The following is a 15,178-nucleotide window of genomic DNA, read 5'->3' as shown; positions in this document are numbered from 1 at the left end:
GTACACTTTATTACCTAAGGCTTTACTATCCAAGGTAATGCTCTCTGCCTCCCTGGCCTCCTACTCTCTCCCCAGCCAGCAACACCTGGTAGTGGAGAGTAGTCTCTGCTGCTTTTGCAGAGAAACCAAATATCTGGTTTGCACAATTAGAAACAGATCACACTGAGACAAAGAAGTCATCTTAAATATGCAGTACATGACGAATAATTCCCCATACAGAAATACTCTTGGAGAAAAATATGGGTTTTTTCTTCCTTTCCATCTGCCCTCTTACTTTCAGCAGTTTGGCTAGCTTTAAAAAATGAGAAAAAAAATGAAAAGATAGTACAAATTAACTAAATTTAAGCTATATATAGTTTCTCCCTGTCAAAGCATCAAAAGTTCACTGTCTCTTAAAGTCCAAGAACAAAAGGACATCCAATGAAGCTGGCTGGTAGCAAAACAAGTAAAGAAATGGTTCTTTACAAACCGGGAGAGAAACTGGATGCTGAAAGCTTGCATTAATCAATGGCAGTCTGGACAAGTTCATGGAACATAAATTCACCAAGGTCTGTATGAGCTAAAGATCCTACTTCTGGTGTCGGACAGCCCCAAGCCAGAATTGTTGGGGATTCAGAGTATTTTTGGAAAGTAATGTTGTATAATTGCTCCGTTGTGGGTCAGAGGGATCTTTGATCAGTCTTTCTATTTATGTCTTTGCTTTTATGCAGGTAGAATGTGTCCAGTCAGTTGCAAGTGTTGTTCTCTGCTTTTAGCTACGGTGCAACTTCAGAGAAGTTCCTGTGCGGGACCAGACATAATCTGTGCCACAGAATCTTTGAGGGTTTCAGACACTAAAAATCATCTCCACTGAGCACATGCAAAATAAGACTTACAACTTGGCCATATGTGAGCACATTTTCAGAGTAAAGAGGCACCATCCTGACATAAAAACTATTTAAGAAATTTCAAGCTGCAAAAGTACAGAAAAGCAACAGCTTTTTACAGAAAAGATCACAAGGTTTGAATGTTTCTAAATACACAAATCAACATTTTCTTAGAAATGAACAAAAAGTTTTGCCTGAATTTTTTTAAGGCAAAATTAAAACTGAGTCTGACTCAGACACCCAGCGACGAAAATTACAGGTTAAGTGCTTGAAGTCTGATGAAGATATTTATAACTGAAAAGAGGTGATTTTCATGCAAAGTCTCACATGGTTTTAACAGCTTGCAGCTCAACCACACAGAGGTCTGCACATACACAACCACTGTGCAAGACAAAACACTGTAGTAAGCAGAAAGTTGCCACTATCCACAACATTACTTCAACCATATTCAGAATATATAAAAAATGCACAAAACTTAAAATACTTCACATTTATAGATGTAATACCAGGTTATCATGCCTATCTTTAACTGTCCCTCATACTTAGCAAGTTAGGTTTACAATCAGTTTTCTTCTAGGAAAACACATCTTGCATTTTAGGTTTTCAGAGTCAGTAAGAAAACCAAACCTAACAAAAAATAGTTGAGGGCCACACCTGGAAGTCAGCGTCCCCAAAACTACAACCAAAGATAAGTGAGTAAGTAGAGATGGAGAGGCCAAAGCATCTGAAGTTCAACACCTTATGAAGAGTGAAGCAGCTTTCTTGATATCATGGGCCATGTTCTTTATTCTTTGCCCAAAGACAGTGAAAGGAGTGAAAAAGACTCAAACTGAACATACAGGTGAGAAAAAAATGGGGAAGAACCGCAAGGTGATACACTGTTGACAGAGCTAAGCACTTTCTAGACTGGGGTAACTGCCTGTCCATTTCAAGCCAAAGTCAAACGATCTAGTCTAAATCCTCACTCGAGTTTGCATCAAACATGTTCCTTGGCAAAACAGCTGACTCAATCTGCCAGGTTCCTGCCATCTGCCGGGGACATTCCCCTTTCACCCTTACTCCTCCTATTTCTCGCAGTCTCAGTTTCTACCCTTTTCAAGTGCCAGTGCCAGCCCCTCACTGATCCCACAGAGAAACAGTCACTTTCCATCTTCTAGGATGAGAATGGCAGAAGTTGGTCACAAGGACAGCACTAAGGGAAGAAGATGTATCACTAAACCAGACTCCTCCTCATTTCACTTTGCCCTGACACAGGTGAAGGAGTACTCATCCCATTTCTCTCTACGGAGTAGAAAGAGGGAGAGCAGCTCTCACTGAAGATAAGGGTATGCCTATCTGGAGGCATTAACTTCTGGTCGTTTCTGAAATGATCTTATGACTACGCTCTAGGCCTCTAACCTTAAAAAAAAACAGTTTGAAACTTTCAGCATTTGACATGCTTCAGTACTATGCTAGGAAAAAAGAAACAAAACCTAAACTCAATGCTTTTGGGTATTAACAGGCTTATGATATTGCATTGATTACCTCCAAAACCACCATTCAGGAAAAAAAAATTAACAGATGAATGCACTTCAGGTTTAGTGCTCTGCTGAATCAGGTGAAAAAATGTCATGTGCACAATGTAAACAAACTCCAAAAATTGTTTCCATAGACCTTCTTATAATAATATTAAATGGTAATTTTAACAAGAGTGAGCAAGAAACCAAATTGATTTTAATACTGTTTTATATTTTAAAATAAAAGCCACTGTGTATGAAAATATTTATCAGGGTTCTTTTTTAAAAGCATTTTATTTCTTGAGTGAAGTGAGTGTACATTTTAAATATCAGAGAAACAAAAATTGAAACAGTCCACTGTATATTCCTGGAAATGAACTTCAAAGCACATCTGGTTTACGTTTAACTAGTTATGTCACTGGAAACACAATCTAAACCACAGAGCTTGTTGTAAAAATCTCAACTTTCACAGACTCTGGAGCCTCAGACAACTCCCCCACTCCCCACAGCAAATTGATAAAAAATTTCAATTGAACTATAAATGAAAACAGTGAAAGGTTTTGTTGTTTCTTCACAGTCACTGATGAGAGTTATATTAATTAAAAATATATTGGTGAGTAATAAGCATCAGAGAATTTTCAGAGCACAACACAAAGCTTCTGGCTACAGAAGTTTTTTACAACTAGTGAACTTGAAACTCCCAACGAAATCACAGTGTTTCTCTGAAAACAGGATTTGGACAGAAAGAGATGAATTTATTCCTCCACTGCCAACCCACTCAACATCAGAAAAAATGTGATACATTTTACAGGTTTTATAGACAGTTTTATGCCAAACCCATCCCGATCAGCTTTTTTACCCGATCAGCTAAATTTAAACATCAATCTATGAGATTCAAGATGAAAATGACAGATCCTCCACAACTTAGGTATGTAAGTTAATGCAGATAACAATATTAAGAGAAACTTAAAATCAGATTCTGCTGTACAGAATATAAAAAATGAGAAGTATTTTAGGGCGATTACGATGTTCAGAAAGGAAATACTCTTATAAATCTGAAGTTTTAGTTAATGATCAGTTGTTCAGGTCTTTTTTTCCAAAATGAGGAAACAAAATATTTTTACTTCCATTAACAAAAATTTTCATTATTTTAAATATTATTGCAACATTCATGCCCAATCACAAGCCCACTGCTCAGAGTTTAGCAGGCATACAGGATTATGAAATACAGCCAAGAGAAGCACAGCCACTTTTACTCTATGAAGGTGGCAAAATATCCTCCTTTTCAGTACCAAGCTAAACCTCATGACCACCATGCAAGGGAGATGAGACAGGGACAAATCTACCCTATTTTTGAATTTTTTGGTACATCAAATAATACTCTTTAATTACTTTTTGCAGGAGCTACAGTACAAATATTGCAAACATACAGATGCACATTCTTTTATGAATATCTAAAAAAAAAGTTAAGAAAAGAAAATGAGTTTAAATGCATTAATTAAAATCTCATGAAACACAACAAAGGGAAACCCAAGCAGCCTTACTTAATGAGCTTGAATGATCATCTCAGTAATTATTCTTTCACAACAAAACACATTTTAATTTACATAAAAAACTGCTTAAATAAAGTGTGTGTGCATTTTCTACCTCATGCTCAGGTTGGCTCAAGTTGTGAAATATCTCAGCTCCTGTATTACTAGATGACTATCAGAGGCACTATAACATGTTAGTTTGAATAAATCATCCTGGTTCTTCATTTATGTTTTTAGAATTGATTCATAAATTGACAATGTGGGGAATGCACCTAATTCCCTTAGATGAGACCTAAAAGTGGTCACATTCCTTAGAAAAATGTGCTAAGGTGACATTAAGAGAGGACATGCCTGCCATTTGGATTTCTGCTACTATCTTCTCCATATACTTTCCTGTAAATTCTATTTTATCTTAACTGCAACCTTTTCTTTTTATACTACAGTTTTGCAGTCAATATCAGCTGGCAATGCTATCTAAAGAAGTCACGCTCTCCTCAATGAACTAAGCAGTAAATTCATTTCCACTCCAGAATGACTCTCCCTCATGCTATTCTCCACTTACACATCCCTCACAAAAAAACTAAGATAAGGGACTCCCAGATTTGGTTCACTCTATCATGATTACCAAACAATTTCTAGCACAAGACAAAACATACTGCAATGACGATAATGATGTCAAGAAGACAAAAAAGATATTTTTTTTCCTAAGGCTGTGGTGGCTCAATGCAACCATGAAACCACTTTTTTGTTGTTGTCAAATCCTTATTTTGCATCTTTATATTAATATTAATATAATTATTATGATTAAAAATATTTATGATTTATATTTGAAGATCTAGATACATTTTATTTCAATAATTAGGTCGTCTGCATTCTTGCACCACATTCATCTACCTTTTAGTCAGTGTTATGCTCTGAAGTTTCATCAAGCCTTTTCATCTTGGTAATGAACATCTCCCTTTACCATATTATTCCAATTTTTCTGTCTAGAAGATTTCTTAAGAAACATGCACGTTAAGGGCAGACAGTAAGCTATTTTCACAGCTAGAAATCTTTCAGTGCAAAGAAACGGAACATATAGACAGACCCCAAAGAACAAATTTAATCTGAATATTGTGGACAGATACTAGGCATTGAGACAACTTAGCAGAGAGAGCACTATAAATCCATGGGGGTATGATACAAGAAAAGCCCTGATCTGAACAAATGCTACTAATTTGTAACATACTGAGAGAGAAGACATTTTAACTTTTAAAAGCGACCTCTGAAACAAACATGTACTAAAAGGAACATAATTTCTTTTGAACAGAAGGGGTGAAGAGGTGAACGATTTGATACTGCCAGAATTTAAACCATTTCATGAGATGTTTTGAATGTAAACACATGTTCACTTTCCAAACAGTTGGAGACATTCAAAACACTATTGCCCTGCTATGTTGCTTGCTTCCACTCCTCTCCTGAAAACTGGCAAAGAGCACAGTGAGTGCTCCTCACCTGCTTCAGTGCAAAGTTAGTCCATTCAGCATATGCTGCTAAGGAAATGGTTTAAGTTAACCTCACTGATCTTACACAGCAACAATGGTTTATGGAGTGCTTCCACTTTCCTTTCTATATATTTGTTTAGCTGTATGGCAGTAACTTCTGCCTGATCAGTAATAACAAGCAGCTGAGGACAATAATGTCTTCCACTGCTTCAGACAAATCTAGACGATGACATTGGATCACTTAACAGGTACTCCATAACAAAGGTTTATAGCTTCCCCATCATTCACTCAAATGCAAGATTGTTTACTATATAAACTGTCTAATGATAATAAATATTGAGATTTACAGATCATGAAACCAAATAAAAAATGCAAAAGACCAGTAAAATTCTACCACTCTTGAGTACTAGTTAAAAATTGAGACAAAACTAATGCTTCTATTTTGACTTTTTTTGTACAGCCTTGCTTCATTTTTTTTTTATAACGAAAACTACTCATTAGTTTCTGCGATGTAACTTTTTCATTAATCTGTGTTCATGAGTCATATAAAAGCAATTTTGATTATACTGTAAAAATAAACAGTTTTAGTATCATCAGGCAGTAATATCCAGATCTTGGAATTCAAACATCACATAAAGTATCACAAATACCAGAATTTGATCTAAAATTAACTGCCACCACAGACCGAAGGGAGAAAAGAAAGAAGAGACTCTGTGATCAAAATAGATGCACTTCCCTAAATGGTAGACTAGGTGTCCCTGCTACATGATCAAAGGCAAGTGTATATTCCCCTTTATTCCAGCTTACAAATGTTTTATCTAAGAAAAGGTAAATATTTTCATATGAAAATGAACTGATTACTTTGAAAGAAATTCAATGGCAAGACCCAATGCACTTAAAAATACCACAGAGAAATTACAAGAGGAATGCAATGATTTATGCAATATCTTAGTTCTGTCTTTTCCTCTGGTACTTGTCACCACTCTGAATCTTTTATGATCATTTAGCTTTAATGTTATATAATAAGCAATAAAATTAATTCAACTTGCAGATTTTTCACCTTCACATGTGTCTGTCTCAGTGCTGAACACATAACCCTTTGGACAACTGCAGCTGTAACTTCCAGGGGTGTTTCGACAGAGTCCGTTATCACACAGCAGTCCGTTCACTGAACATTCATCAATGTCTGCAAAAGATGAGTTATAAAAAACAGTGAGTGCAAATGCCATGAGAGGCCTTCACCTCCACAAGTAGGCCCTGTCGCTTTCTACAGCAAGAACTAGGTTGCCAGATATGCAGTTTTCTACAACAGTGACTGAGCAAGGAAAAATGCCAATTCTTAGTTTCAAATGCCTAATTCACTTTCAGATCCTTATTACCAAAAATTATGTTCTGCTTTTGAAGTTTTTCATTAGCAGGCTCTAAAAATAGTTCATGATTCCTCTTAAAGTAATAGTGAAGTTATCCTGGAATGACCTTGGAATCTTTGTCAATTGTATGACTATAACACCATGACAAGTTCATGAAGGTTTATTTGCTTTGAAAAAGCATTTCTTTTTTTGTTGTTTTTTTCAAACATAGAAATAACAGTGCGTTAGATTACTGTTGTTCTAATCCTGTTTTACAGGCAAAAATTGATTTTGTTATCCATGAAGTAAATATGTGCATTAAGATCTAAATTGTACAAATCATGTATGGCAGACATCTCAAGAGTATACGTATGTACCTCCCCTCCAGAGGTATATTGTATTAAAAACCCCCCTATGATTAAGACTAGAATATCAAGCATGGCGAACAGGAAAGAAACCATATATTAATAGCACTCTCAGAACTCCTCTTATATTAACTGCAAATAATGATAATAAAAAGCAACCAATCTTCCTCATTGCCCGATTGCTTATTTTGAAATAGAAAAAAACAATACAATTTTAAGCTACTTTCCTTTAATGCCCATCACATGTCGCAAATCCTTAAGTTATGGAATAATACTGACAGGGTAAGCCATAACAAACCTGTCACTTTATCCTGATTCAGGGTGTCTCCTACATTTTGACTACTTGATTTCGCAAACTGAAAATCACTGCAACTGAAATCCTGCATCGAGTAGATTTTTTAGAGTGTTTAAGTTTAAAAATAAAGAAGAAAAACAAGAATGCAAAACAAATACAATTTGGAGGCTTCTGGTTTCCCAACTACATGAGATTTTGCAAGCTATGCTTATAAATTCCTTTAGGATTCAGACAATAAAGTCTAAATTTCCTCAGACGATGAATCAGAGATTTATGTTTGGCAGCTGTAAAGAAGCTCTTCTAAACAAACTTGTCCTTTATGTAATCTCATTTGATTTTAACTAAGTAAAGGAGGATGGATTTGGAATTTGACATTTTCAAGAACAACAGCCTTTAATTTTGAGCTTGTTGTCATACTATCATTTAACCCAAATTAGCAGTGTTATGAACTACTATTTCCTTACAATCTCACAGAATAACTTCAGATTCGGACTGTAATCTCTTGTGATATGCACTGTAAAAACAAAGAACGACATAGCTCATGCTCTAAAAACACTTAAAACTGACAAAAATACTGTCTGCATTCTGTATGATGACCATTTTTATTTCCTGGCTTCTCATAATCTGTATCATTAATTAAAAAAATTCAACCCTTTATTTGAGCATTTATAATTAACCTATTTTGTGCAAAAAATATCGTAACTAAGAATAAATACACTTTCAGTCACTATGCTGCGTTTTTATTTAAATAATTAAACAGACATATACCTAAACTTGCACTTACATAATCCCAAGTGTAACTAGATAAATAAGATACAGTGCCATAAAATCCATTTGGAAAAGGAATATTATGTGAAGTATTTTAAAAAAACACCAACAGTTTTCTGCAGCAGTGCCTTGCCTGCCAAAAGGTCATATTTAGGGCCTTTAGAAAGTAACTAGCTGTAAAATTCCTTAAGTCAAGCAGATGAAAAGAAACACTTTTATTACTTTGTGTTTGTTTTGCATCACTAGGTAGGAATGTTTGGTATTAAAATTATACCAGTTATATAGTCCATGTTTTCTCTACCAAAAATGGTGGGGTTTTTTGACCACAAATATCAGCGACAGGTTAGTAAACCTTTATGTGCAGAGAGCAGTAATTCCCCAAAATAAACACATCAGATGGTAGGATGATACTTAAGGCTTTCTAATGGTTTCAGATAGATTTCCATTAGCTTTTAATACAAACAAACTTCAGTTTTCTCTTTAAAATTACAGGATGATAACAGGAGTATAAGAAATATTATTGTACAATGTACCTGTGGTATAATACACTTTTTTAGACGTAAGAACTCCCAAAAGAAAAAAATACCATGAATAATAAAATGAGAGTGAAACATATAACATAGGTATCTTATGTTGGGTATTCCTAAACACTTGCAGAAATGTATCTAGACACTCCAACAACTGTCTGGTATAAACCTAAACCAAACTACAGATGACAATTAAAAGTTTCTGAAGTGAATCTTTCCTGTATACTGGTGACCTGAAATTCTGAAGAATAAAAGAACAGCCATTACACGTGAGCCCACTGTTCAGACATGACTTGTGAAATCCTAAGAGTGCTCATTGCTTCCTTCACAAGCGAAGCTTTCAGAAATTAGAGGACTAAGTGTGTAGCAACCTGTTCTGATGTATGTTTAACTTTGGCACATCATGAGTTGTTGCATACTGAGGAAATCGTGTACACAATCTACCAATTAACATTCATTATGATAATGATAGCCATCTGTTACATTTTATTATGTAAAGTCGTGACCTTCAGCTCTTGACAAATTATCATCCAGCCTTGGAAGGAACACATTTCAGGTGGTTTTTACAAATGTTATACATGAAAATATAACACAAACTGATCCACACTTTTGAGAAAATTAATTCCTAACCTGCAGTGATACTTCCTGCTTACACTTCTCAAACAATAATATCCCCTGCCAAATGACAGAAAAAAACACCAGTAAGAATATAAGCTATGCAGCAACTGGATAAAGCAGTTTCATTAGACACTTTTTGCACTTGCACTGTAACTTTAAGAAGTAGATGTCTTGCAATCTAAATTTTGTCAATTCAAATTAGCATGAATATAGTGATGAATTCTTCAATAATAATAAAAGAATCGAACAACTTACCCACACAATTCCTTCCAGAAGGATCAGGCTCATAGCCGCTGTTACAGTTACAACGATAGCTGCCACGTAAGTTTTCACAAATTCCATTGGAGCAAATGTCAGGATCCAACGCACACTCATTAATATCTGTATTAACACAACACAGAAGATAACCAGATACTGAAAGATATGAAAAACTTGATCCTGTGGTAGATGTGGATCTAGATGTGACTCACTGGATGTTGGGCCTGCCATTCAGAGCAATGGTACTGCAAGGGTGCAGCCAGAAGGCTGAAAGAAGTGATTATTCCCATTTGACACTACTGATGCCAAACCTGGAATAGTGTCCAGTTTTGGGCTACTTCATAAAGTTCACATGGGCCCACTCCTAAAGTCTGTCAAGGTCCCTCTGGATGGTATCTCTTGCCTCTAGCCAATCAACTGTACGACTCAGCTTGGTGTCATCTGCAAACTTACTGAGGGTGCACTCAATCCCACTGTCTATGTCATCAATGAAGACATTAAACAGTATTGTCCCAGTATGGACCCTTGAGGGACACCACTTGTTACTGTTTTCCTCTTGGACATTGAGTCATTGACCATAACTCACTGCATGTGGCCATCTAGACAATTCCTTATCTATCTTAACAGTCCTTCCATCAAAACAATCTATCTCCAATTTAGTGGAGACAGAAGAACCTTGTGGGAGACTCTATCAAAGATCTTATGGAAGTCAAGATAGATGATATCAGTAGCTCTTCCCTTGTCCTCTGGTGCAATCACACCATCACAGCAGGCCACTAGATCAGTCAGGCATGATTTGCCCTTGGTGAAGCCATGTTGGCTCTTTCTAATTACCTGTGTCTTCCATGTTTTGACATAACTTCTGGGAGGATCTGCTCCATGATCTTACCGTGCACTGAGGTGAGGCTGACTGGTCAGTAATTCCCAGGGTCCTCCTTTTTAGCCTTTTTTAAAAACAGGTGTGATATTCCCTTTTCTGCACTCACTGGGGACTTTGCTGGAGAGTGGCTTAGCAACTACATCTGCTAGTTCCCTCAGGACCCTGGGATGCATCTCATCAGGTCCCATGGACTTGTGTATGTTCAGGTTCCTCCGGTGGTCCTGAATCTGATCTTCTGCTATGATGACACGAACTTTGTTCCCTGAGTCCCTGCCTTGATACTCAGAGACTTGAGAGATATGGCAAGAGTGATTACCAGTGAAAACTCAGGCAAAAAAATTGTCGAGTACCTCAGCCTTCTCCATGTCGGTTGTCATTACTTCTCCTGTCTTACTTACTGTATTTGTTTGTCTGTGTACATTTTCTTGTAATCTTCCTTTACTGACCAATGTACCTGTAGAAGCCTATCATATTCTTTGCATTTCTTGCTAAACTCAGCTCCAACTGTGCCCTAGCTTTCCTGGTCCCATGCCTACACATCTGGACAGCTTCCCTGTATTTTTCCCAGGATACATGTACCTGGTTCCACTGCCTACACATTTCCTTCTTGCACTTTAGTTGGACCAGGAGGTCCTTACTCAGCCATGCTGGTCACCTGCCTTCCTTGCCTGATTTCTTACACATGGGAATTGAGAGCTCTTGTGATCTAATTAAAAACATCCTTAAAGTGCTGCCAGCTCTGTTCTGCTCCTTTATACCCAGGGGCAGTTTCCTAGGGAGTCCCATCCACTAATTCCTTAAAAAACTGAGAGTTTGCTCTCCTAAAAATCAGGGTCCTGGCTTTACTCTTCACCTGGCCCGTATTCCTCAAGATCATGAGTTCCACCAAGGCATGATCACTGCAGCCCTGGCTGCCATCAAGCTTGACCTCCCTAATTAGTTCATATGTGTGGGTAAGCAACAAGTCCAGTAACACTTCTCCTCTGGTTTGGCTGTCCATCACCTGCATTAAGGAATTATCCTCAGTGCGCCCCAAGAGTGTCCTGGACTATGTGCAGCTTGCTGTGCTGCTTTTCCAGCAGATGTCGGTCTGATACGATTGAGGTCCCCTAGCAGGATCAGTGCCGGATGTATGAGAAGAGGCTGAGGTAACTGAACTTGTTTAGCCAGCAAGAGGGAAGGTGAGAGGGACATTTAATAGCAGTTCTCTGATCTTAATAGATGGTTACAGAGAAGATGGAGCCAGACTTTCCTTTAAGGTACACTATAACAGGGCAAGAGACAACCGTTACAAGTTACAACATGGGAATTTTTAACTGAACACCAGGAAAAGAATTCTTCCCCATGAGAGTGGTTAACCACTACAGCAAGCTGCCCATAGAGGCTATGGGAACTCCATCCTTGGAGATTTTCCAAAATCCACTAAGCAAGGCCTTGAGAAACATGATTCTCTGCTACCTCTGCTCTGAGCAGGTTAGGTTGGATGACCTCCAGATATCCTTGCTAACCTAAATCAACAAGGAAATATGTGTTTGTAAGAATACCTTGATGCAAAACATCTAGCCTGTGCTCTTAATGCCTGTGGTTTAAGGATCTAGGTAAGGAGTTATAAATTATTAGGTGACACAAATACTTTTCCTAATATAAGACTAATGCATATGTCAATACCACAGCATACTCAGTTTTATAGAAATTAGAGCACTTGTTGGAAATTTAAAATTTTTCTCAGATCAACACAACAGGATGATGAATGAGATTTGTTCCTTGAATTTACAGTCCCATATAGAATTTCTGCTGTAGTTGGAAAATTCCAAAATATTCATATGAACTATAAGAACAGGAATGAGCTAGTTTGAGTATTTTTTGCCTCTAAGGAAAAGAGGGTTTTTCAATATTAAGTTATTTCTTCCCATACGGTAAGCCCATTACTTTGAATAGTTCCCTTTCCAAACCCTGGAAAGAACAATAGGGGTGCTGGCCTAGCTATGACTTCATAAAAAGCTCGTTTTATACTTGTATTGCTCAACTTTTTTAAAAGACATTTCCTCTTTAACTACAGCGCAGTTTAGCTCATGATTTATATATACCCAGATATGCATTTGGAAAAATCATACTATCCCTTCAAAGCTATCAGACGTGAACATTTCATAAGAAAATATGAATTACTGTAGTATTTCAGCTTTATGTTTTCTTTTGAGAAAAAATATTCTTTAGTTTACTAAAGTTGTTTGTATCTTGGGGACAAGCCACAGAATTTCATAACTCTGTCCCTCCTTATCAAATTAATGATTTCAGAAGGTCCAGCTCTTTTTTTTTTACTTTTTATATTGAACCAGACCGCAAAACCTCTGTCCTCACCTATGTACAGATTTCTCTCACATGAAGACATGAAGGTTTTGCGCTTGTTAATCACGAGCTGAATGAGTAGGGATGTGGTGATGAACTGCAGTCTAATTAACAAGCAATGTATCAACTAAAAGTCAAATAAAATCCCTATGACAAGGGCTTCACTGATTAAGTGCACTGATAATGAGAATGCATGAGGAACACAACAGAATTTTTATTAGGGATTGAATGTGGGATCAGTATTCCTCTCCTTTAGTATATGGAATTGGCAAACAAAGTCCCTTGCTATAAGCAGTGGTGGGACTGGCAGCAAGAAAATTGTCTGCATGGTCACTGCACAAGATATACAGAAAATACTAAGGTTTTCTTTAGAAACCTAAACAAAGAGGGATTTTAGTTAAGGCATGGACCTCCGAGAGATTATAGTCTTTATCATGCAGTTGGTAGAGACCACAATTAGTTTTATGTTTTTAGTGAGAATTTGTATTGGCCGTGTATTGAGGGGAACATAGAACATCCCTACCAGACTACATGAAAATTGTAAGGGTAGGATGATGTTTGTACAACAATATTATGGTGCACTGCTATTATTTCTCCATGAGATTTAGAGATTCTTTAAATGGACCTTATATAATTCATTAAAAAGTGGGAGAAATTACAAACTTTATGGATTTGAAACTACTTGTAAGTTTGGCAACGTGTTAAGCAATGAGCTCATAGAGAAGAAAAAAACTATGCATATAGACTTACAGTACTGAACAGAAACAGAATTTCTTTTATTATAGTACTATTTTTAAAAGTTATGTAGGCTGTTACTAAGTATAATGATCAGAGGGTCTCATCTGTTCCTGCTGACTGAATAGGAGCTTTAATGCTGACAAGGATAAAAGCTCTCTAAATTAAATGCCTGGAAATACTAAATGTACAGTATCTGCTTTAATTTGGCTGCAAATTTACTAAATCATCAGGGAATTATCTAGCAATAAATCATAATACTGTGTTCCACCATTCCTTCTTCAACCCACTCTATTTATTTAGCAGTGGCAGGATGCATCACCCCTACTTCAGGCCTGGCTCAGCTATTATTTTTAAAATCCCTCTCTCTGTGATGCTAGAAAAAGGAGCTAGAGCTTTACAGTTCCCAGTACTAAATGCAAGTGTTCACTTTCAGGACTTTTTAAGGACCATCTTTTTGGTAAGCTCCCTTCCAACTCTAACTCACCAGAGAAATGATGCCTCCATGGAAACAGTCCATGAAGTGAACACTGGATATAGAGTGAAAAACAGCTCTATTACTATCCCTGCTGACTGAAAATCAACTGCAAATGCAAGTGGCTCCTGTCACTCCCCAAATGAGGGAGAACTGTCTTATGCCTATTCTAAAAAAAATAAATTATAAGTCAAACTTTTAATATCAATTACTTTTTTTTCTTGTCAGGGTCAAGCAAAATCCAATGTCATAGAGAATTATTTCTGGCCTTTTCTTTACACAACATTTAATTATTGTACTTTGATAATGAAAATACTAACATCAACATATTAATATTGAGGAAAAAAAATTCCATTCTAGTATGCTAAAGAAAAATATGATTCTAAGTATATATTTTTTTTTAACCTTGAATCGTATACATTAAAGAAAATGTGCAACATACCTCGTCCATCCACAGTAATACCTATACCACTGCTACACAGGCCATGGAATTCAGCTAGTCAATTGAAGAAAGAGACATTGGGGGAAAAAAGAAAATGTTATTTCCAGTGTTTCACCTTCTTTAATCCTAAACAAAAGCCACCTGATCCTTCTTCAAAATAATTTTTCTACAATGTAACTGATAAAATGCCAATGCTCACATGAAATAACTATTTATAGATAATATAGCTAAATGTGTCAAGTAGCATTCCACCCTGAACTTTGGTAACAAGAATTAAACACTCAAGTGATTTCATTATAGTCTTGACAGTACTGTCTCCTTAAGTTACTGCTTTCAACCACAATGCCAGTTTTACTTAATTTCTTCTAAATAGTTTTCTGCTCAGAAAATGACACTGAATGGAAATACTCTCCAAGATACATCATCTCAGTTCTACAGTCAAGAGATTTTTTTTTAATAAATCCCCAGGTTCATTTGGAGAATTGATTCTTATAAAATGAAATACAAATTTATAAAATTCATATGGGCTGCTCTTTCAAACTGGATTGACTTTACTAAGAAATTTACAGATTCATCAGACAACTCTGCTTACTCTCTTTAAAGTATTATTACTTATAGCCAATACTTAATTCCAGGACCCAGCTTCATCCATAGCATACTCATGTCCTTCATCCTGAATTTTGTCACAGTTTGGCCAGCTCTGGAACTAGCTTCAGCTCAAACATTACAGTGCATAAAAAGA

General features: G+C 36.5%; 1 protein-coding gene across 1 annotated transcript in view; it reads right to left on the bottom strand.

The window, feature by feature from the left end:
- FBN2 (fibrillin 2) overlaps window positions 1–15,178 on the bottom strand; it is a gene marked incomplete at both ends in the record, with an annotated part of 173,634 nt that overhangs the window by 74,395 nt on the left and 84,061 nt on the right. The window contains 3 exon segments of the mRNA XM_082498059.1: window positions 6,439–6,564; window positions 9,556–9,681; window positions 14,437–14,490. Of these exon segments, the coding sequence (XP_082354185.1) occupies window positions 6,439–6,564; window positions 9,556–9,681; window positions 14,437–14,490 (306 nt within the window).

Source organism: Vanellus vanellus (assembly GCF_965231255.1).
Source record: "Vanellus vanellus genome assembly, chromosome: Z".
NCBI lineage: Eukaryota > Metazoa > Chordata > Aves > Charadriiformes > Charadriidae > Vanellus > Vanellus vanellus.
The sequence above is the reverse complement of the archived record's forward strand: the minus strand, read 5'-3'. Positions and strand labels throughout refer to the sequence as shown.